This window comes from Capricornis sumatraensis, chromosome 10 (genome assembly GCF_032405125.1).
Source record: "Capricornis sumatraensis isolate serow.1 chromosome 10, serow.2, whole genome shotgun sequence".
NCBI classification, from domain to species: Eukaryota; Metazoa; Chordata; class Mammalia; order Artiodactyla; family Bovidae; genus Capricornis; species Capricornis sumatraensis.
In genome coordinates, this window is record NC_091078.1 from 19,055,804 (window position 1) to 19,080,937 (window position 25,134).

At 44.2% G+C, this 25,134-nt stretch overlaps 1 protein-coding gene across 3 annotated transcripts in view; it reads right to left on the minus strand.

Annotated features, from left to right (window-relative positions):
• Window positions 1-4,394, minus strand: part of MACROH2A2 (macroH2A.2 histone) — a 31,316-nt gene extending 26,922 nt beyond the window's left edge. For 2 of the 3 annotated variants that reach the window (XM_068982161.1, XM_068982160.1), the window contains exon 1: window positions 4,223-4,394. In XM_068982161.1, coding sequence (XP_068838262.1) covers window positions 4,223-4,394 — 172 coding nt within the window. Of the gene's footprint in view, window positions 1-4,217 lie in introns of all 3 variants that reach the window. The other variant, XM_068982162.1, reaches the window with a different exon arrangement.
• Between the last annotated feature and the right edge of the window lie 20,740 nt (window positions 4,395-25,134).

Sequence of the window (25,134 nt, forward strand, 5' to 3'; positions counted from 1 at the left end):
TATTATGGATATTGAAGGGCCCCAGTATGCCACTTCCTGCCTTCAATGCCTTCCCCTGGCACGAGTGTGCAAAATGTGCACATTCTCATGTGGCCCTCAAAGCCATGTCCCCTGTTCCCCCATCTCATCTCTCACCCTTCCATTCCCTAGCTCTGCTCCACGTACACAGAAATGCTTCCAGGTCCTGCAGGGGGCCACATACTTCTCTAAACTTTGATCTTCACTCTTTGTTTCTCCGCAACCTGACAATTAACCCATCTGAGTCTATCCAGCTCCTGCTAATTACTCATCATGGCTGCCCATCAGAATCTTTTGGGGAAATTTAAAAAAATCCTGATGCCCAGGGATTATCCCAGAATCTTTGGGAGTAAGATCCAGGCATCAGGATTTTAAATCAATCAATTTGTTAAAAAACCAGGATTGAGAACCTGATTTAGATCTTTATAGCCCTTGCTTGATATTGGGCAGCCTCCCCCTGCTTCCCAAAGCTCCTCTAGCTTCCCTGCCCACAGGCATGCCATCTTATTGTGTTGTTTTTTGTTTTTTAGCTGCACCAGGTTTTAATTGTAGTATGCGGGATCTTTAGTTGAGGCATGTGGGATCTAGTTGCCTGACTAGGAACTGAACTCGAGTCCTCTGCATTGGGAGTGTAGAGTCTTAACCACTGGCCCACGAGAGAAGTCCCTTTTCTGTTGTGTTCAATGTTCTTTGGTCCTGCTAGAATGTAAACCCAGGACCACATCTGTCTGTCTTCCTTTGTATTTTCAAGGCCTGATCCAAAGGAGAAACTCAAGTCAATATTGTCATGAATGTTGAAGGTCATTTCAAGGGTGACGGGAGACTTTCACACTTTCAACTCCTTTCCCTAAACAAAGTCAATTCATGCCCCTCTCCCAAACAAAACAAAACAACAGCTAACAGAAATCCTCCTTTTACTTATTCACCAATGGCCTGCAGCAATGATTCATTCTTTTGGCTTAAACTCCTCGTCTCATTAAAATGCAATACAGCCCCCAAATAAACCACCCTTATGGAATTAGTCATTACACTTTACCCTGAATGATTTCATCAGCTCTTCATAGAAGAGAAAGGAGAAGGATAAGCATTTATTGAGTGCATCCTATGCACCAGACATTTTACATACATTGTGGCTCATTAACAAAGTTAAATGAGCTTAGCTCTGAAAATACTCAAAGATCAGAGAGGTTAAGGAATTAGTCCAAGGTAATGGAGCTGGTAAATTGAGAAACCCGATTTAAACTGACATCTAAACCCCTGCTCTCAACTCCAGCCTGAGTTTGGAGAGGAGGAGAAAGCACAAATGGAAGGGGTGGAAAGGACACACAGAAGCCAGAAGCCCCGCTGCATCTTCTCCATTTGACCCAGGACAGCTGGAGGCTGGCCCTGGGAAGGAGTGTTGTTGGAAACACCACCCTTCCGGGTGCTCCTCCTCCTGTCTCTCACACTTCATGTCCAACCTGTCAGCAGATCCTGTTGACTCTGCCTTCAAAATCCCTCAGTACTCTGATCCCTCCTCAGAAGCTTCACTGGCCTCTGCCCAGCCTCACATCTCTAACCTGGGTCTCTGCAACTAACTAACTCCCTTCCATTTCCCTGCTTCGGCCTTGTGTCCCTCTGCCTGCAAGGCCAGGTTGCTCTGCCTCTGCTCCAACCCTTCAGGACAAGCTCTCCTTCCCCGATCAGCCACCGGCCCTCGGGCCTCCTTTACACTTTGAGCCCCTCCCTCACCCCCAGCCTTCCAGCCCCACTGCTGCTTCTCAGGCACTCCCGGCACCTGCTTCCCTCTGCCCCGAGGGCCCCCCCACATGCCCCTTCCTGGCCTCCTTCAGGTGCCAGCCCCTCACTGGGCCTCCCTTCAGCTCCCAGCCTCTGGGAACAGCCTCACTCCTTTCCTGCTTTATTCATCTTGAAGCACGTGTCACCATCTGACACAGCACATACACCCCACTCATTTCTTGACTCCTCTGCTCACTCCTTTCTCTCTCCAGAATGCACTCTGCTCCAAGGCAGGGACTCCTGTCTGCCTTGGTCTCTGCTGGATCCTCAGCATCTAAAACCACACCTGGCATATAGTAGGTGCTCAATAAATGTCTGTTGAGTGAATGAAGGACTATGAGAAAATGAGTGACGTCCTACTTTGAGAGACACCATCAGCCTTCACGGATGTGCTGTCTCAAAGTCCAGAGTGTGACATTCAGGCTATAATATGCATTGCTAGGACGTCTCGTGGAAGTAAGCCAAAATAAATGAAAAATCATATAAACAGCCCAATGCTATTACCAGGAAAAAGTCTAAGGACTTACTGTGTGCACTGACAGGTAGAGGCTTGGCCAATATTTGTTGAATGAGTGGAGAGGAAAACATAAGCTTTCTCATCAAACACGTGTGAACCAAAGAAGAGAGTCTCTGGTGACTGAAAAGGCCAAATTTTGTTTTATTATGCACAGTTTAGGCTTTGGCTAAGTGGAGGCACAGGAAGTACTAATTATTTTGATTATACAAACATTGTAATGGGGCAGTGTACTGAAGTAGAAATTGCATGGCTTGGGATTGAAGAACCTCAGGGAACCCTGGCTCCCTGCTTGTAGGCTATGGCATCTCTGGGTTACTCAGGATCTTCTTGCATCAGTGGGTGATATGGACCTGATAGGTTGTTTTAAAGCTTCTGTCATCAAAGTCCCTCCTCTCCCTCTAAGTCAAATTCCTGGGTCCCACTCCAGACCCAATGAATCAGACCCCGGGGGATACAGTCTGTGCAGCCAGGAACCTGCATTTTAAAGAAGCATTCATGCTGCTGAAAGGCTGGCTAAAATCTCACTCCTCTGAGTGGTCCCTGGACCAGCAGCATCAGCATCATTGTAGCATGTTAGAAATGCAGAGTCTCAGGCCTTACCCCTGACCTTGTCCACAGGATTCCCAGAGCGACCCCCACTTTGAAAAGCACTGCTGTATCACACTTGATTGATTTGCCTTTCAGATCCCTCCTGCCCTTCTCGCCAACCTCCTAAAGGATCCTCCCAAAAAACTTCTAGCTCAGGAACCAGCATTTCATTTCACGAGAAGATAAAGACTCAAGATGCCAAGGTCTGCCTGATGGAAGCTCTAGCGGGAGGAGGTTTCCATGGGTGGATCACAGCAAACCTCCTGCCAGTAAGTGTTGCTTGGTGAGCGATGGGGGACCAAGAGGGCAGAACAGGACTGAATAGATAAAGAGAAGGAAGAGGCCGCTCTTGAAGGAGAGGCAAGAGGGAAAAAGGGACCTGGTGACAGAAGCAGGGTCATGTTGCCGCTGCAGGGAGCTCAGCTTCCTGCGTAGACAGTTTGGGGAGTTATCTCATGGACTTAACTGGGATTTAACCCTGGTATCTGGAGAATTTGTTAACCTTGGGCAAAGTCAGGGATATTGTTGCTGATGGCTAAAATGACCTCTCAAGGAACTAATCACATTTCTTCCTATGTATTTTTATACTTATATATTTTATATATGTATGTATATATGTTTTGATAGTGTGAAGTTTGATTTCTGTTTAAGACATAAGAGAGCCATAACAAAAAGTTAAAGTCCTCAAATAGACAGAGACCACACACAACAAAATGTCATCTTTCAGTAAAAAAAAAAAAAAATTTAGCAACCAATATAGGAAACTATTTCCAATATATCTGTAGACAGAGGACAACCTCTGTAATGGAGAGTAAAATTAAAATATTGTTGGCATTTTAGAACCAACTGAAGATGCTTTCAGTGCCAGAGTCAACATTACTTCTGGACACTGAGTCCATTATTTATGGACATCGAGTTCAGTACAGCAGGAGTACTGAAGTGAGGACCCTGGAGTAAAAGTCAACAACTCTCCTGCAAAATGAATAGCAAGTCCTATCTTCCCTGTAGCTTGTCTTCTGCGGGAGCCTAGAAATTTATGTATTACATTTGTATACAGCAAGACACACCTCTCGTGGGGTGGTCTAGAAGAGTCCCTTTGTTTCTCTTCCCTTCACGTTGATCCTTGGTCCTCTTCCCTAAAGCCAGCAGGAGTCAGTTTTAGTCAATCAGGCAACCCGAAACCCCAATACCCCCCACAGTGACCCTGAGACAGCCACAGGGCGAATCAAGGCTCCCCTGCCCAGCCTGGATGTAGGGGTCGGCGGGGAGGGAGGGGAGGGTTACCTGGGAGGGGTTACCTGACCCGCGTGTTCACATTACCTGCCAGGTACTCGATGACTGCGGCCATGTAGACGGGAGCACCCACGCTGATCCGGTACTTGAACGTCCCTTTCTTCAGGTACCGCATCAGCCTGCCCACCGGGAAGATGACCCCGGCCCTGGCTGAACGCGACAGCTTCGACATTTTCTTCTTCCCGCTCCGGCCCGACATTTTTGCCTTCGTTTCCCTCGCAGCTTGCTTTACAGGGTGGCCTCCGGGCACTGACTCAATGCTGGAAAGGAAAGATGGCAGGGTGAGGAAGGGCGACTGGCCGACGGCTTGAGAACCGCAGTGCAGCCCCAGCGCACCTGCGACCCACCTGATAGCCCCGGGGAGGTGGCTGAGACCTGGCTGCCACTGCAGGGTGTTGCAGATGGGGAGCTGGGTGTAGGCACGCCCACCCACAAACAACTCCCCATCCCACCCAGCCAGCCCAGCCTCTGTAGGAGGCGCCACAGAAACTCAGGAGAGGGATACCCGGTGGTCAGTCTCCAATGAAATCCCCTTCATCATCTCCGGAACCTGTGAATTGGCTACTCAAGCATGTTATCTGCTGATACTTTTTAAGTTGACCTGTCTTTATACTCAGAAATGTCTTTTCATAGTAGGCTTCCCTGGTGGCTCAGATGGTAAAGAATCTGCCTGCAATGTAGGAGACATGTGTTCTATCCCTGGGTCGGGAAGATCCCCTGGAGAAGGAATTAGCAACCCACTCCAGTATTCTTGCCTGGAGAATCCCATGGATGGAGGAGCTTAGCGGGTTACAGTCCATGGGGTTGCAAAGAGGTGGACACGACTGAGCGACTCTCACTCACTCATGTGGCCAAAGACACTTTGGAGGTGTGATTAAGTGGGAGAGATTATCCTGGATTATCTGGGTGCGTCTAATGTAATTGCAAGGGTCTTTCTAAGAAGGGAGGGAGATGAGAGGACTGACAGGATGACAGCAGGAAATGGGATTCTCCCCTCAGAGCATCCCAAAGGAACCAGCCCTGCTGACATCTTCATTTTAGCCCGCTGGAAATGATTTTGGGACTCCCCTGGTGGCCCACTGGATAAGAATCCACCTGTCAGTGCAGAGGCTACAGGTTCGCTCCCTGGTCTGGGAAGATCCCACATGCAGAGGAGCTCCTAAGCCCATGGGTCACAACTACTGAGCCCACGTGCCTAGAACTAGCTTTGAAACCCGAGAGGCCACAGCAATGAGAAGCCCGCTCACTCAAACTACAGAGTAGCCCCTGCTCACCGCAACTAGAGAAAGCCCATGTGCAGCAATGAAGCCCCAGCATAGCCAAAGAAATAATAAAATTAAGTTTAAAAAAGAAAATGATTTTGGACTTCTGACTTCTAGAACTGTAAGAGAATAAATTTGTATTGTTCAAAGCCACTAAATTTGGGGGAATGCTTGTTACAGCGGCAACAAGAAAACCAATATGGTTCCTCGTTGCCTTGATTTGCTTCTGCCTCTTGTTAATAAAGAGTACAAAGTTAATATGGCCATGCTTATCATAATGGTTAGCTTTGACCCACAACTCAGAGCTGATGTGCACCTTTTAGATGGAAACACTTCTCTAAATTCTCTAGTAATGTAGCATCCTTGCAAACAGAAATATGCCAGAAGAGGCAGTTTTATTGAATATGCTAATGCAGAGTAACACAGCAAACGAAAAACCATAGTGCAACTCAGACTCTTGCTCTTTGGAATGGGGAACCCAGGGTGATTTGGGGGAGGAACTTCAGAATCAGCACAAAGGGGTGACTTCAGTACAATGCATGGAGAGATACATATATGATTCATTGTTATTTCAGGAAGCTATCTTTAGTGCAAAGATGAAAAATAATTACATACTTCAGAGGAAACCTTTGTAAGGCTAAAACTAATTCAGAGAATTGTAATAGAGCTTAACCTGTTAGTGGAGAGAGTATTATAACCAAAAAAAGAAATATAAGCTAGAATAAGTAAAAGCAAATTACAAACAAGAAGGATCAAAGAAAAGGAAACAAAAGTTTTCTAGGAAAAATGTTAGTGAATCAAACCTCTCTGGCCCAAAGGCAACATTATTTTCAGTGGCCATTTTCTTTGGGGATGGAAAATGAGGAGAAGGTCAAAAATAAAATTGGTTCTACCTGTTGAAGCAACACAAATTTTGGCTCGGTCGGTTTGCCAACAGCCAAGATGTCATGAAAGTAAAAAAAAAAAAAAGAAGATAGAAGAAAGTGCTAGATAAATAAACTCATGACTAATATGAAAGATACAGAACTGGGATTTAATCCAGATGGAAGACCGAACATGGAGTTCAAATTTCTAAAGTATCTGATTACTCTGTATGACTGAGGATTTTTATATAAAAACTATGGAATTAGCAACAAACCCCATTCTCAGCACCCTCTTATCTCAGAGGTAAATGATGTAAGTTAGAGGCATTTTTAACTACATACTTTACATACATGCTTTTTGTATGTTCTTATGCACTTACTGCCCTCCTATTTTATGTCATTTTGCCACCGAGAGATGTAGGTATTCATCAAAGTTAAGTACGAGAAAGATGAGCAAAGAGCCTAAGAACTTTATCTCTTTCCCAGTAAGGCACAAGGATAAGACAGCATCAATGTTTTTAGAACTTCCACATTTTTGTGCGTTTGCTGCAAACTCTCACAAATCCACTTAGAGCTGTCCTCTCTGTGATGGAGCAAGTAGCTGCGTATTAGGACTATGACCATCAACTCATATTAAAGAAACTGGTCAGGCATTAGTAAGTGTATGAAGTACCTACTGGTCAGTACTGTCCTGGGGGACAGGGAACACTCCAAACAATGTTAAACAGTTGCTGTTCTCAGGGACAGCTTCACGGCACATGCTGGCTAGCCACTGGTGACATTCAGAATGGGGGTGGCCTCTGGTGTAGTGGAAAGAGCCTGGAACCAGGCAGGAGTCCCTGGGTGTGGTCCCACTTCTTCATGACCAGCTATGGGAGCTCTGTGTGTCATTCGTGTGGGCCTCTGTAAAACAGGGAGGTGACTAATTGATCCTGAAGGTCTCTCTGATCTTAAACATTCCAATCTTTGGAAATGCACTTTCCAGCGGCTCTGGAAAAGGAGCTTAGTCTCTTTAAGAAATGAATTCTGAAGAGTTAAAAGCCTGTGCAGGTACATAAAGATGCGTTAGTGTTGGTAACTCCACTAAACCAATTATGTGCTCTTTCCAGTTACCAGTAAGTTGGGGGAGGGGGAAGATTAGTAGGTGTGGTTGCCAAGGAAACCACCCGAGAAGCCCATCACAGGATGGATATACTCTATGGCAACAGTGCGACATGCTGGATAGTCATAATCTCTCTGACAGAGAGCAAAACCCACAGAGCACAAAGGCCACAAGGGCAGGACCCCTTCATCCCCCTCATGCCCAGGACATTTTCTCAAATGAAAACAGACAAGGAATGACTAGGTGTGCAGGATAAAGCCACCAGGGACTCTCCCAGAATTAGCCAAGTGGAGTCACAAATTGCCCTACAAGTTGGAAATGAGGACTGGCAGTAGAAGAGAAATAGGGGACTTTAGGGAATTGATGCCTAACACATTCATGAAGATAAAAGAGCCAAGAAAGGAAAACAAGGGTTAGATCAAACAAAGTAACGTACAAGCTGAACAATATAAAATGTAGGGATCACCCCAAACATTGCACTTTGTATCGAGAATTTCTTCCTTTGACTTCCAGACATGGCAACCCACTCCAGTATTCTTGCCTGAAGAACCTCATGGACAGAGAAGCCTGGTGGCTACAGTCCATGGGGTCGCGAAAGAGGACATAACTTGGCGACTAAACAACAAAAGGGCCTTAGAGCTAGGGGTGCAGCGCTATTTGAAGTCTAAATGTGAGGTGGACTGTTGCGCGTGCTTTAGGACAGCAGAGTCTTTGTGTCTGCGGACCTGTGTTTTTGATAGGAAACCAGTGACCACAACCAGTCGCTGTGGCCAGGCACAAGAATAATCATTTGCATGAACTACAAGTCTCACTACAGGAGGTCCTGATCAGGAGAGTGATATATTCTGCCAACCTCCCAGAAACCCTCACGGCGGAACCCATCTTGGCTGAGAGATGCCCGGGCCACTAGGAAGAACCCTAAGTCAGGCCAAGTATGGGCACAGGCAAGATGACTGGCCAGAGTCAACCCAAAAACTAACCCCACCACCACCATAAACCCTGAGACAGTGAGCCATGTACAGAGCGGTTCTCCTGGGTTCCCTTACCCTGCTGCTCTCCACCCCCTTGCCAATAAAGTCTTTTGTTTTGTCAGTAGGTGTGTCTTCTTGGACAATTCATTTCCAAGTGTTAGACAAGAGCCCACTCTTGGGCCCTGGAAGGGGTCTCCCTCTGGTTGCATGTGCAGCCACTGTGCTGAGTTTAAGCAGCCAGGTGCCTAACTCCTGGCCTCGAGGGCTGGGAGGCCCCTGCACGTTGAAAGAATCAGATCACGTCCAGGAATCCTTCAGGGAAGCAGACAGCAGGCTCATGGGAGCTAATAGGTCACACCTGCCAGAACCCATAGATGGAAGGAAGGGTAGAACCTCCTCGGCCCACTTGAGAGAAGACCCTACTTTCCAAATCCCCCCTTGCCCACTAGCCTGCTCTGGACTCTGCTTGGAGTGGTGAGAAAAGATAACCTTTAACTTCCTTCTTTTCCAGACCACCCCTGACTCTATGCAGGCTTGGTAATAGAGGAGTTAAAAAACTTGAACGCAGGTTTCCCTCCTCTTGTGAATATCAATCTCTGTGGAGGGCCACTCTTGGAAAGGGAAAAGAACTACGGCAACATGAAACTTGTTTCACTACACTAATAATTAAATGTTTACATTTACTTACCTTCTCCTCGAAAACAAGCTCTGTTCTAATTAGGCAGAGCTGAAGGACTACAGTGTGATGTTTGTTTATAGGACTGAAGAAGGAAGATGGCTGGATGAAGCTCTTCCAGTGGTTACACACACTACATGGGGGACGGGAGGAATGGGAGAGCAGACCAGATACAAGCCGGATCCGCATCATACCTGTCCTTCCACATCTGGAAGACTAAGGTACGACTACTGTAGAAAGTCTCATAATGACTTGCAAGGTGAACAGAAGAATTGTAAGCATGTTAAGTTGAGGGAGGGCAGGAAAATAAAACTCAGGGAAGAGGCAGGGAAAATGAGTGTGGCCTGGTCACTGCCTTTCACCTCTGGGAGCACAGTGGTTGGGAGGACACCACTGGTTTTGTGTGTGCTGGGGAAGAGGGCATATCAGACTCTGTTGTTTTAGGATTTATTTTTATGTTTGGGTTTTAAGTCCATAAGAACGCTGATGGGTTAGACTTTACAGGTATCACAAGGGTTAATATTAAATTGCAACACTGACTCAGACCTGGGCAATAAAATCACACCAGTCTATTTAAATTACTATTGTATTTCATTGATTTTATGATGCACTTAAATGTTTTTTTTTAATCTCTAGAAATCAGTATGGATCTTACAATCTATGAGATCATAGATTCAATGAAAGTATTTATGGAGCACTTATTATTGAACAAGAAACTACATTAGATACTGTAAAATATACATGGCCTTTGTCCTCAAATATTTTCCAATGAAGTTGCATGACAGATCACAATAAAGTTTTAAAGATGCTAGAGCCATGGTTCCCAAACTGTGTGCCAAGGGGCCCTGGGACAAAACAGTGAAAGTTTAAGCTTTCCAGTGGACTACGGTGATAGTCAACCTCTGGTTGCCTCTACACCTACCAGCTTATGTGGTTTCACTGGTGGTTCAGGGTAGATTGTACTATCTTCCTTTTGGTGATTCCATATCTTTGCAAAGCTGAGTTATTGGCTGTTGTGATTAAAAGCAAGTGCGGGGTGAAAATGAATGTGAATGAGAATGGGGTGTTCAATCTGATTCCAAGGTGGGAGAAATCATGTACTGTCCAATAGGTGTACACCCCCTCTTTCTAACTCATCCCTGGTTATTTAAGACTGGGATGCAATTGTTCTCCTAATTCATGTCTTATTATTTTTTCAAATGGCTACTAAATTGTTAGGACAGAAATACTTATTAAGTTGTTGAGATCAAACCACTTAATGGAATGGAAGGCTTTTCTTCTGGGTTCTGTGGAAAAAAATGGCCAAGACCCTACATTCTCTTGTGAGGTTATATAAGCTGAAACATATAATTAGGACCAGCTCAAGGTCTCCCTAAAGCTGGAAAAACGAGAAACTTAAAGAAGTTATTTAAAATTTTTGAATTTATCTTTAAATTTAATACTTGCACACAACAGTAAAATAAACTGAAAAGGTGAAGAAGTTTATCATTTTATTTCAACCATTGATTGCATTGAAAACTTTAAATAATATGTTTCAATTCCCATTACTGACTCCATCAACTTCAGGTCTTCCCTGACAGCTCAGCTGGTAAAGAAACGGCCTGCAATGCAGGAGAGACTCCAGTTTGATTCCTGTGTTGGAAGATCTGCTGCAGAAGGGATAGGGTACCCATTCCAGTATTGCCGGGCTTCCCTTGTGGCTCAGCTGGTAAAGAATCCGCCTGCAATGTGGGAGACCTGGGTTTAATCCCTGGGTTGAAAGATCCCCTGGGGAAGGGAAAGGTTACCGACTCCAGTATTCTGGCCTGCAGAATTCCATGGACTGTATAGTCCATGGGGTCACAAAGAGTTGAACACGACTGAGCAACTTTCACACACACAACTTTAGGTACTGATTCCTGAGCCTTCGCCATGTAAAATGAGGATGTGCGAGCCCCAATCTTTCCTTGGCCCTCACCTCCTGACTTTATTTCCCTATTTCCACCTCTCCTGTATTTTCCACTATCCCGAATTACAACATTTCTATTTTGTTCTGTAATCACAATTTTGTCCCTAGGTGAAATTTTAAAAATAAATGCCGATGAAGAGCATTAACATGACGAAGGCTTTGTAAATATCGTTCCCGTCAGACCTGAGTCGGATGCTAGCATCACACTTCTTTCTCTGTGGTCCAACGCTAGCACATTCCACACACACACCCAAGTTACTACAGGCATACCTCAGAGATATTGTAGGTGTAGCTCCAGCATAACCCCATAAAGTGAGCCACACAAATTTTTTGGCTTCCTAGCACATATAAAAGTTATGTTTTCATGTCACTATGGTCTATTAAGCATGCAATAGCAGTATGTCTTGGGCTTCCCTGTTGGCTCAGACAGTAAAAAATCATCTGCCTGCAATGTGGGAGACCTGGGTTCAATCCCTGGGTTGGGAAGATCCCCTGGAGGAGGGCATGGCAACCCACTCCAGTATTCCCTGGAGCATCCCCATGGACAGAGGAGCCTGGCGGGCTACAGTCCATAGGGTCACAAAGAGTCGGACCCAACAGAGCAACCAAGCACACAGCACAGCAGCATGTCTAAAAAAAAGTACAGACCTTAATTAAAAAATAATTCACTGCTAAAAGGATGCTGAAACAGCTACAACAGAAACATCCAAGATCACTGATCACAAATCACCGCAACAAAAATAATCATCACGAAAACGTTGGGAATACTGTGAGAATTACCACAATGTGACAGAAACACCAAGTGAGTCAATGCTGCTGGAAAAACGGCTCCGGTAGACTTGTTCAAGGCAGGGTTGCCACAAAATTTCAATTTGTGAAAAACTGCAATGTTTGCGAAGCACAATAAAATGAGGTATTTGTGTAATTACAGTTGATCCTGGTTATGTGCAGTAGTTTTTTAAAAAAACAAAACAAAACAAAACTTTATTTTATATTGAGTATAGCCAGTTAACAAAGTTGTGATTGTTTCAGGTGGACAGCAAAGGGACTCAGCCATACATACACCTGTACCCCTCCTCCCCCAAACTCCCCTCCCATCCAGGCTGCCACTTAACATTGAGCAGAGTTCCATGCGCTACAACGTGTTCTATAAAGTAGGTAGGACACTGCATTAGTGAGTGGTGAACAGCTGTTCTGGGGAAACAGGGTTGGGTTGCTGTGAGCCTCTGATCACAACATTTTCATCAACGGATCAATACACAACCTTGTCTGATGTATGTTTCTGTTCAAAGACACCTTATGTAATATGAATTGTTGATTCACTAACACTGAACTCATGGCTACCATCAATAACTCTTGCTTGAACAGAGCTTATCTAACACACATACTTTCTACATAAGGCACATCTCAGCCTCCATGCCCTTAGGAACACTAGACTTCACTTCAAGACCACACTTGGGGGTCATTTTGAACAGTGAGGTTACTAACAGAAAGCACAAAACTGAAAAACACGGCACTAAATAGACCATGATGAAGACTCACGTACAACGTGGAAGATGAAACAAGCGGGCAGAGTGTGGCCTTGTTTGATCTCAGCTGGGAAGGTATGCAGTGGATGGGTCAGCTTTATCTGCTCTGTGCATGTCTTTGAATGACTGCAAAAGTGCCCCAAGTATTGATTTTTGGGTTACCAATAAATCTCAGTGAGTGGGCAAGTTAGCATATATGGAATCCATGAATAATGAGGGTTGACCGTACTTATCTTTGCTCTTGTTGACAGAAGAGAAATGTGCCTTGGGAGTTCCCTGGTGGCCTAGTGGTTAGGACTCTGGCCTTTCACTGCAATTGACTAGTGCTCTCATGCTCAGCCGTGTCTGACTCTTTGTGATCCTACAGACTGTGGCCCACCAGGCTCCTCTGTCCATGGGAGTTTCCAGGCAAGAATACTGGAGTGGGTTGCCATTTCCTCCTCCAGGGGATCGTCCCGACCCAGGGATTGAACCTGCATCCCCTGCATTGCAGATGGATTCTTTACTGCTGAGCCCTTGGGGAAGACTTCACTGTAAGGTTTGGGTTTGATCCCTGGTTGGGCATCACCCAGCTTCTAGGTCACACTGTTGTTTGCAGGGGGCACTTTTCCCCCCGAGACATTGTTCCTGGAGCCCTCTGCCCTGGGCTCCAGTGTGGGGTGGTTGTTCTACCCAGTAGTCATCCTGGGGCTGTCTTCCCAGCTCAACCTGGATGCCACGACTTCCTCCTTATTGGCATTCTCGTTTTCCTTTTATCTGCCTCATGTTGCTCTTCCGGGACAGTGCTGAGAGGTGAACTTTTTCTTACACAAATGAAATTGTCCTTATTGAATGATCTTTGGATTATTATTTGGTGGAGTTTCTAGCATCAAAGTCATTTTGCTTCAACGTTTTGAAGCCATTGAGCCATCATTTTTGACATTCAGTTTTATAGAGAAGTTTGGTAGACCCCATTCCCCAAACTTTTAAATTTTCTCTGTGTGTTCTAAAATTTTACAAGGATGTGTCTAGGTGTCAGCACTTGATGATAAGCCTGTTCAATCTGAAAATTTTTCAAAACTTCTAGAATTTTTTCCTGTTATGTATTTGATTATTTCCCCCACCTCTTTTATTTCTCCCCCTTCCCCCTTTAACTGTCTCTTAATGGGATGTCTGTGAACCAGGTCTTGGATCTCCCAGATTGCTCCCCCAAGTCTCAACCTTTTCCTTCTGATTCTCAGGCTTTTAAATTTCTCTCCCCACTCCTTTTCTTCCCATGCAGGATCTTAGTTCCCTCCAGGGATCGAACCCATGTCCCCTGCAGGAAGTGTGGAGTCCTAACCACTGGGTTGCCTTGGAAGTCCCATCTTTTTAATTTTGGTAATCATATTGCTAATTTCTGAGCGTTCTTTCTTGTTCTTTGATTGTTCCTGTTTCATAGCATCTTTTTTTTTTTTTTTTAATGAATGCACCATGTCTTCCAATATCCCTGAAACTAGCTGGGGTGTGTTTACATCATCTTCTTTCTCTAAATTATTTTATTGACTCAGTTCAGTTCAGTTGCTCAGTTGTGTCCGATTCTTTGCGACCCTATAGACTGCAGCACGCCAGGCTTTCCTGTCCATCACCAACTCCTGGAGTTTACCCAAACTCACGTCCATTGAGTCGGTGATGCCATCCAACCATCTCATCCTCTGTCTTCCCCTTCTCCTCATGCATTCAATCTTTCCCAGCATCATGGTCTTTTCAAATGAGTCAGCTCTTCGTATCAGGTGGCCAAAGTATTGGAGCTTCAGCTTCAGCATCAGTCCTTCCAATGAATATTCAGCACTGATCTCCTTTAGGATGGACTGGTTGGATCTCCTTGCAGTCCAAGGGACTCTCAAGAGAATTCTCCAAAACCACAGTTCAAAACCATCAATTCTTCGGCACTCAGCTTTCTTTATAGTCCAACTCTCACATCCATACATGACTACTGGAAAAACCATAGCCTTGACTAGACAGACCTTTGTTAGCAAAGTAATGTCTCTGCTTTTTAATATGCTGTCTAGGTTGGTCATAACTTTCCTTCCAAGGAGTAAGTGTCTTTTAATTTCATGGCTGTAATCACCATCTGCAGTGATTTTGGAGCCCCCCAAAATAAAGTCTGACACTGTTTCCATGTTTCCCCATCTATTTGCAATGAAGTGATGAGACTGGATGCTATGATCTTCGTTTTCTGAACGTTGAGCTTTAAGCCAACTTTTTCACTCTCCTCTTTCTTTCATCAAGAGACTCTTTGGTTCTTCTTCACTTTCTGCCATAAGAGTGGTGTCATCTGCATACCTGAGGTTTTTGACTCAGTTGCCCCATTTATTTCTTTTCATCTTTCTTGTTCATGTTGGGTTTCCTACCATGTCTGGTGATGTTTGGGGATGCATTCATATTTATGAATAAAAGACACAGTTGCTTACTACAGGCAGACAGAAAAGCTTTCCACAGCTATTGTTTGGTAGGCATCGTTCCTGTTTGGGACCTCAGGGTACATGCATGGGGCATGCCAATTAGCAGGCATCATCTTAGGATGCTTGGTTAGGAACTGAGAGCCCTCAAATAGCAGAATGAGAGTTTTACTTGGTAGAGCCATACCCATCCTCCAGATTCTAGATCTCCTCTGTAGTTGTTCAGTTTCTTTAGAGAAGAAACCTCAGATTGTCAGTTTGGAGGATAAATGCCAGGTTGACAGAAGCCCGACTAGGAGTAGGGGCGGGAGAGAGACCCATTCACCTAGCTGTTCTGGAGACAGACCTTCAATGACTTTCCATTTTTCATCCTGCCCAACTTCAGGGCAGCTCCCTCCTGCTTTTATTCTTAGCTGTGGCTCTTTCAGTGATGCCATTTACATTTCTATGTGCTTTCAGTCACAGAAGGAAATTTGCTGACATCTCCCTCCCATTTGCTGATTACCATCAGCAGCCCCCACTGCTTGGTTGTGAAGGGCTTATTTTCTCTGTACGTCTTTTACCATTATTTCTGTGGGCTCCAGAGGAAAAGCTCATGTGCTCTAGGAAAGCGCAGGTGCTCAGAGTCCATCACTTAGGACCGGAAATCAAAAGTGTCATTTTAATTTAACATCTTAACATCACTTGGGAATTAGTCTAGATATGCGTATACCAGTAAAGAGAAAAAGCTCAAGAGTTTTGTGATTGAATAAGAATGGCATATTGAAAAATTCCGATTTACTTTCATCACCAGGTGAGTCAGTGGAAACTAACTGGTCCTGAGACAACTGAGGAATACAAAATTTCTTATCAAGACATTGTAGGAGACTGGGACTTCCCCAGCAGTCCAGTGGTTAAGACTTTGCTTTCTGTCGCAAGGAGCTTGGGTTTGATCCCTGGTCAGGGAGCTCAGATCCCACATGCCTCTCGGCCAAAACCTCAAAACATAAAACAGAAGCAATATTGTAATAAATTCAGTGTGCTAAGTCACTTCAGTCACATTCGACGTTTTTGACCCCATGGATTGTAGTCCACCAGGCTGCTCTGTCCATGGGATGCTCCAGGCAAGAATACTGGAGTGGGTTGCCATGCCCTCCTCCGGAGGATCTTCCCAACCCAGGGATTGAATCCATGTCTCATGTCTCCTGCACAGGTACACAGGTTCTTTATCACTAGGGCCACCTGGGAAGCCCAGTAAATTCAGTAAAGATTTTAAAAACGGTCCACATCAAAAAGAAAGATTGTATAAGACTCACTAGTAGAATTAGATTCAGTGTGTCTGTATTTGCATAATTATAGCATATGGAATTCCTATAAACAATATTTAAAACTATACTGTAATCCCAGATGGGAGGAGTGGAAGGAAAGAAAACATCCTAAGCAAGCATTTGCCCTTATTGAATCAATTGCTCTTGGTGAGAAACAGCAAACTTTACTTAATACACTGCCTTCATGAAAAGATGAAATAATCTGGTTTCTTTACAACAATGTGTGTGTTGTGTGCTTATTCACTCAGTTGTGTCCGACTCTTTGCAACCCTCTGTCCATGGGGATTCTCCAGGTAAGAATACTACAGTGGGTTGCCATGCCCTCCTTCAGGGGATCTTCCCAACCCAGGGATGGAATTCAGATCTCCCGCATTGCAGGGGGATTCTTTACCAGCTGAGCTACCAGGGAAGTTCTTTTTAGACCAGTATCTTTGTTTAATTTAAATAAGTTCTTTCTCAAGCATAAATAGCTGATCGAGAATAAACTAAGTTTCATGCCCTAACTTCTTGAAGTTTTTATTATATACAAACTGATGGGGAACAAGACAAAGTAGCCAACTGGCAAGATGGTCTGTTAGCAGCCAGCAGCAATTCTGATTTAAATGACAACTTTTTCCGCCTCTGAGCTTCAGCAAACCATCTTTTAAAAAGAGATAGCAGTCAGCATTTGAGATTGGCAGCAATAATTACAGGCCAGTGTGTCACAGGCGTAGTTTGATTGGGCTGATGCGCCACCTTGACGAAGGATCTAGACTATCAAGATAGTTTATTTTAAATACTCTTTTGAGGGCATTCCCTTCAGAAGTATATAAATCAAAATGCTTTTATACATACATTATGTTAAATCTAGAACTAAGAGGTCTTCTCGCTTTTGAATGATAGAAATAAATTTAAAAACAAACTTCTGTAATGTTTATAATCAAGAAATTCATAGTGTCATCCCCTAATGGATTCGTTTTAAAATTGCTAAAATTTATTCAATTTATTCATCTTCAGTTCCCATGATATTTCCCTAATCTGTCGTACTATGCTTCAGAATATTTTCTATTGTAAATATTTATGAAAAAAAACCAAAGTAGATCCTGCAATAAGCATCTTTACTTTGTCATTTCAAAACTATCCTTTGGGAGAATAAAATGAGATGAAATAAAATTAGGTAGGACATAAGGGAATTCAATGTAAATACATTAACTGTATGTAGAAATATGTTTTTAAAGGGCAGAAAAAAAAAATTCCAGTCTCATACCTGATAAAATTCTAACATATTTCAGTGTGTTACTATAAGTACTGTATTAAAATAATAGTTTATTAGTATTATTTTGTAGCTGCAAAAACCATTTCCAGTAGCGCTAGCTAAATCACTTGCTCTATTACACTTCCATTTATGAACTCCAAGGGCAAATCATTATTGCACAAGTAATACTTTCCAAACCATTTTCTTCCAAGGCCACCTTTAAGTGAATGAGAAGAGTCAATAATTTTATTGTCATATATGTTAAAGCGCATTAACAATTTATAATGTAAAGAGCTATATCAAATGCAATTTCATCAAGATGACATGGATCAAATTAACTAAATTAACCAACCACGAACGTTAGAACCAAGCATTAACCCAATTTATTTAAATTGTACTATTGGATTACAAATCAGTCCCGTTCAAAAAAGCATTTCAACTCATGTCCTGGAATAATCTGGCGGGAAAATCAACTGCCAGCACATTCTTTATAATTCAGAGGCAGAAGATATGCGGCTGTCTGAGACATTTTAGAAGGGATGGAGGGCAGAGCGTGGGATGGAGCCGATGTGGAGTGGACTTAGGCTATCTGCTGCTACTATAGTATATGGTGACTTTTTAAGATTTTTTTTTTGATGTGGACCAGTTTTAAAGTAAAAATCTGTTACAACATTGTTTGTGACTTTTTGGTCATGAAGCATGTGGGATCCTAGCTCCTTAACCAGGGATGGAACCTGCACCCCCTGCATTGGAAGGCAAAATTTTAACCACTGGACCACCAGGAAGCCCCGAGTCTTGTACCATCTCTGGATAAGAAATTTTATATTCCTCAATTATCTCTGGTGACTCTTAAAACATTTTGTCTTCATTGAACCAGAGTTAAGGATTTTTTTTTCTTCTTTGTTATTAGCCTTCTGTTGCTTTCTAATATATTTGGCCACCTATGGTATTAATTAGATGAGAAATGAGTATACAGGAATGAATAAAAATACTTTGAATTCTCTTTGATTCTGAGTTAGTAACACATCCCAGAAGAAAATGAACCAGTTTGCCTTCCTGAATCTATTTATTCACGGAAAACACAATAAAAGAAAACCCTTCACTGAGTCCAGCCTGGTTTTGTCTTTTTGCTCTTTTGAGAATTAACAAATCAGAACAGTGGGCATGCTATCCTGTTTCCTTAAAATCAAATAGCTTCAGATTAATAGTGAGGTGTATTGTTATAACAGTGACCGGTCCTTGCAGGGGACTAGCTTTGAACCCAGATGAGCTGCTCAGTGGGAGGGAAGGGGATGTAGCCTCCTTTGGTGATGACTGGACCAGTCCATCAGTGAGTGGGCTGCAGCCCCTTGTGCTGCCTGACCTACCAGGGGCTTCCAGAGACATTCAATACTGCTGGGCAACTGAGGATACAGGTGGCGCCACTTGCGGGCTCTCACAGCTACAGCAGACTGTATGCTGAGCAGAGGCAGCTGTCCTGGAGCCCCTCCTCCTCCATCCCTCCCCCTGCCTGCCTCTCCCCACCTTGTGTTCCTTACGGTCAGTCCTCAGGCAGTGGCTACCTTGTGGGCAACAGTGGCTAGGGGGCTGTTGCTTCGGTTCTATGTTGGTGACAGGCAGTGTTGCTCCCTGGTCAAAGTGGTGAGTGTCCCCCATAGTCTGGGGCCCTGGCAGGTTATATCACCTGCAATAGTAAGGAGATTGCCAGCCATATGGTGCCATTCCATCTGTGGGTGGAACAAGCTAGACCTCACAGTGTGCATAATGGTGGGGCAATGGGAGGATTCCAGGTCTGCAACACCCAGCTGTGGCCCTCGAGCAAATCAGTTGATTTTTCAGAACCTCTCTTTTGCTCAAAGGAAACACCTTTCAGAATATATATAACACGCAGAAAGAGGGGGAGTTATGCGGATTGGAATGGGGAAGGCCTTGGAAGCTTGATGGCTTGGTCCCCACCCTTTATTGTCTTGGGCCTCCAAGGAACTCTGGGCCTGTGGTACTCCACTGGAGAACCATGGCGCTAGCGGACCTCTGAGGTCCTTTCTGACCTAAAAGTTTCTGCTACTCTAGGAAGATGCTTAAAATGTCACTCCTTCTGACCCTCCACCCCCATCTGTTACTTTATTCCTAGAAATGGAACAATCGGGTAGAATTAAATCATATGCTGGTGATCTTTCCTTTGAAGTCACTATTCCATCACTCATGATAACCACAGAAAAGAAAAAGCGACCCGAAAAACTTTACTGAGGTTATGGCTTGTTTCTTTTCCACCCCAAGACAATGATCTATATTGTTTACTAAAGAATAGCCAGGGGTGAAAATCCAGTTTAGAAGCAGGGGGCAGTGCTTGAGTGGACGACCACCTTACTGGAATTCTGGAAGACTGGTCGATTTGGAAGTTGAGCACTCTGGTGGGGAACCCAGTGAATTATCGTCTGATCCAAAAGTTTATGCTGTATATGGTATAAGCTACTGGAACTTACCTTTTTGTATTCTTCCACCACTATGAGCTGTTATGGTTTTGTTGAGCAGTGAAGGCAGCAAAACTACAAGTTACGCAGTTCTGTGTATGAACCATTACTGAGGCCAGATCAGTGAACACCGCGTCTGGGTTTTCCCAGAAAGTCTGATTTCATTGTTAGATTTTTATCCTGTTGTCATGGAAATAACCACATTTAGGCATCGAAACTGTATCATCAGGACTACTTCTCATATCCAGAAATGACCTTCAAATCCTTGGTCAGACCATGTGTTGCAATTTTGACCTAAACTATACTATTGCTGTACTTAATTTTTGTGGCATCACAGAATCAGCTGAAATAAACATCCCTGTACGAGGCTGGTGGTCCTATGCCTGTTTCCATACACGTTCTGTCAAAGCATGGGAATTTTGACTTGAATTACTTACTCCATTCCAAGTTGAAATTGGCAATGCCAGTCAAATAAATCGGGCAAAGTATGATGGATGGTGAGATGGATAAATGAACAGTAAGGGCTTCAGAGAAACCACCAAATTTATCTTATTTAATACTTCATGACAAAGACAGTTTAAAGTACAGTGTGAGGTGGTTCAATCTGATGCTCTTTATCTTTTATTGATATAGTCAGGTAAAATAGTGACATGAAGAGTTTCAACAGAAAATTTGCATACAATAGTGTTAAAAAACTTTAAAAAGAACATAATCTGAGAATCAGTGGAATGCTGGTATCTCCTGTTCTCTCTGCGCACACAGGAGGATATGGCTGGTGGAGTGAGACTGCCTGCTTGGGAGTCCTAAGTCTACCACCAACCAGTTGTGCGGTGACCTTGGATACATTTTAACCTCTCCTTTCTTTTCTGCAAGATGGGTATAACAACAGTACCTGTCTTTACGGCTGTCATAAGAATGAAACTCATCGATACATATAAAATGCTTGGAACAGTACCTGGCAGGCAGGAAGGCATTTAATAAACATTAGCTATTATGACTTATTTCCACAAAAGAAAGTTTTAGAGACTATTTTTATAGAATGCAGGCTAACATTTTAATTCAAAAGCGACTTTTATAATAGTACAGTGCTGGATGTGTGTATAACATGAGGCTTAAAACTCAGTGATGTCTTTCTGCTTCTCTCATTCCTCTTAGGAGGCAATGTGAAGGGGTGGAAAAGAAACGTTAGTCCTGGGAGGACACCAAGAGCCACATGCTCTGCGGGAATGCTTTTGTTTCCCTCAAGGCCTGGCACCTTGGGTCTGTCTCGTTCTAATCTCATATTCCCATCTTCCATCTGCCTGGGAATTCACAATCATCACAATGTGAGACCCATAAGATCTCACAACATCATAACTTAAGACTGAAAAGGACCTGAGTGATCAGTCATTTAGACCCCCTCCCCAATTTCTGCCACAATAAAATGAGGGGTGGTGGTCACTGAACGACTTGTCCATGTCTACACAGTCTGAGACCAGACCAAGTCCCCTCCCCCCCACTTCTGGAACCCTGGTCTGGGGCTGTTTCTCATACCCTTTGTTGTATGTTTCATCCACACTCGCACCTTGCATAGTATTATCTACACATTTGACATTCAAAAAAATATTCCTTCAATGAGAGAGTGAAACCAACCTTAACGATTTGTTTTCAAAGTATTTTGGGGTCCCTTTTGTAATATTTGGGGAGAGGGAATGGATCACCTTCTCAAACACTTTTCCCTCCAACCTACTTCCCAGTTCATATCTCATTGAGTATCCAGAGGAAAACCAATCCCCATCCTCGTTTCCACCACATTCCTTTCCATTTTTATTTAAAGTTTTTTTTTTTTTTTTGACGTGGGCCATTTTTTTAAAGTCTTTATTGAATTTGTTACAATTTTGCTTCTGTTTTATTTTGGTGTTTTTTGCCCTGAGGCATGTGGGATCTTAGCTCCCAGACCAGGGATCGAACACACACCCCCTGCATTGGAAGGCGAAGTCTTAACCACTGGACTGCCAGGGAAGTCCCCCCTACATTCCTTTTCAAAGTGCCATTTTCCAATACCACTGTTAAGACTCATGTCCTCATTTTTTCCTTCCACATCTAACTTAAGGTATTCCTAGAATCATAGCGATGAAAGCAACTGTGACCTGTTCATTTAGTTCACTCCCCAGCCTGAACCTGGGCAGGCAAGACAGGCCAGGATTCAGTCTGTGAGGGAATGTACATCATCACGCAGAAGAAAGACGAGGTGCACAGAGCCTGGCATCTCCATTAGGCTTCCTTCTCCTGCCTTGTCTCCCCTCCCTCTTTCCCTCCAATCCTGCTACATTCCCTGTGAAGCCTTGCCCAAATCCTCCCTTCCAGCTTAGAATTCTTTTCTCCCTTTAAAAACTGTTGTAGCATTTTAATTATGGCTTTTATTACATATTATCAATCACTTTGAAATTAATTGTGTTTAGCTATCCAAGCAACATACAAATTAATCCAAGTTGTAAAATTTCAAATATTATAACAATGGTTATGGATGGGTATGATTAATATGACTAAACTCCTCCACAATGCCTTTAATTCTTGTCTCTTTTAGAGGGTGTCTCATTCTACACCTTTCCTATCTGTTTATGTATGCATTTTTACTTATACAAGTTCATGGTTTTATTTTGTTTTTATGAAAGTGGTACCATTCGATATATATTGTTTTGCAATTTGCTTTTTTCATTAGTAATAAGTCTCAATGACCTTGCTGTCTCAGTATACATAGGTATACTTCATTCTTTTTAACCATTTCCTACTTTCCAAGATGTACAGAGTTTATTCAGCCATTCTCTACTGATGGCCATTAGGTTTTTTCAATTTCAAAATTACCAAAACTCTGCCATGGAAGGGAATAACATAATATGTGTACACGCCTGCCTGCTTCTCTACGATATATACTGAGAAATGGAATTGCTGGGTCATAGAATGTGCACATTATTAACACTGCCAAACTGCCCTCCAAATAGGCTATATCAATTTACACACCTGTCAGCAGTATATAAAAGTACCCATTTCCCCATTAGTTTGCCAATCTTAATCTCCTTTCCCCTTCCTTTACCTTCATATATAGTTTATTTCCTAGGTTTGGGGGTGTAAGCACTCTGAAAGCAGGGTCTAGGATCTCCTCATATTTGGAATTCTTCCCCCATCCAGTGGGGTTTAATAACTGGTACTTCACAAATGCTTGTCGAATGCTCTCTAACCATAAGTTTTCTGTTCACCTCTGGTTAATACACACTTTTCAAAAGCATTTAGCAAGATAGCATCTAACTTTGAGAATGAAAACAATTCTAAGAAAGTTGGTTGTTGTTGTTGTTGTTGTTTTTGCACATACCTCCTTCCTGAACAAGTTACAGATATCTTTCATTTAAAGTTGTTTAAGACAGGATTCTCTTCTGCCTCTCTGGCAGGAAGCAGTGAAAACAGACCTGGTTATCTCAGACAATAGCTAGCAGGGTGTCCCACCCGCTGGGAAACAGGAGACCAAAGGCGCCTCAAAACCCCAGGGAACTAGACAAGACGGAATGGTGAGGGAGCAGGGTCACAATCTGTGGAACATTCTGGAGCCAAGAAGGTAAATTCTTTTATAGGGTTTTGAAATAGAGGAAACCATTAATAATGTCCAAAGTATGGCAGTAAATGGATCTGGGTGAGGAGGAACTGTGACGGGGTAGGAAAAACCAGAGTGAGAACTGGGCATATTTTTAAAGGAAATGTGGATACAGGAAATAAGGGTTTTAAAGGTGTGAATTACGTGATTCAAGAGAAACTTCCCTCCAAGCAGTGCCTATATTTATTTATATGATAATCTTGAGCTAAAGCAATTCTAAAAATCGACTAGTGAAGTTCCAAATCTTGCTGTTTTGAACATTAATTTGAAAATAAGAAGAATTTTACAAAGGGGTAAGAGATAGCTTTCAGCTAAACGTGAACTCATTGAGAATTACATGTAACTTGGTTTGTGTTTCACAAAGGAACTGTTCCTAAATAAGAAATAACATAAAGGAAGACACATGTTCGCTCTTTAACAGTGTTTCTTTTTCTCTCACCTAATGAACCGTTTCATTAGCAACTGCGCAGCCCAGTGAGGGTACAATTGCATTTCGACACAAAAACAAATAAAAAAAATGAGGAAGTTGTTTGCTGTGCTGGACCGATTGGGGAATGGGCCTCTGAGGTCTCAGGGGGCTTAGACCGAGGCCAGGTTTTGAATTCCCCTGGGCTGGAGAAAGGCTAGAAAGGCTAATACTTTATTTCATTAGCGCTGTTGGAAAACCCAAACTGCCTTTAGCTTACCATCAGGGGTTCGGGGCTGTGGTCCCTGAGGCACCCCCTTAAAATACACAGGAACCCGCGCTGTGGTTTCTCAGCCTATCCTCGTCCCTTTCATCCCTTCGCCCACCCTGGGGCCATTGCCAATAAACCCAGCAGTGACCAGGCTTAACGCAAGTCCGCGGCGGCCCATTTCAGGCCAGGAAAAATCAGGGTCTGGAAACAACTGGAACAGGAGGCTCGTTTGGCCCTTGAGAGGCTCAGTGCCCTGGCCGTTGTTGTGTGGAACAAAGAGGGCAGGAGCGGAGGGCGCCCCCAGGAGGAAAGGTGGGGAAGGACACCCGCGGGCGGATTTCTGGGGTGCTCCTGGAGAGCGGGCTGGGCGCCCGGGGAGGCAGGGCTGGTCCCCGCCCCGCGCGCGATTCGCTCCGCATCTGGCGCCCGGCGCAGCCCTTTCCTGAGTCGTAGACACTTTACTTTTATTCCTTTCCACCCTAATTATTATTATTATTTTCCCGCGCAAAGCAGGAACCTGGGACTGCCCAAGCTAGCGGCGGAGGGGCCGCCATTTCCCGGGGAAAGCGCAGCGCGCGCGTCGGCACCGGGCGCCCCGGAAAGGAAACCAGAGGGGAGTGCCCGGCCCCGAACCCTCCTCCGCACCGGCCCGGGGCTCACAGCCGCCCGCGGCGCCCCGCTCACCGCGCGGCAGCCCCAGACCTTAGCCCCCGGGGCCCGCTTCCCCGGCCTGACCTTCTCCGGTGCGGCCCGCCCCCGGACCCCGGTCTCTTCCCTCCACCCGGCGCCTCCGCGCCCCTTCCATTGTCAGCCCGGAGCAGCCGGCGCCCGACCTGGGCACCCTCGGAGGCCCC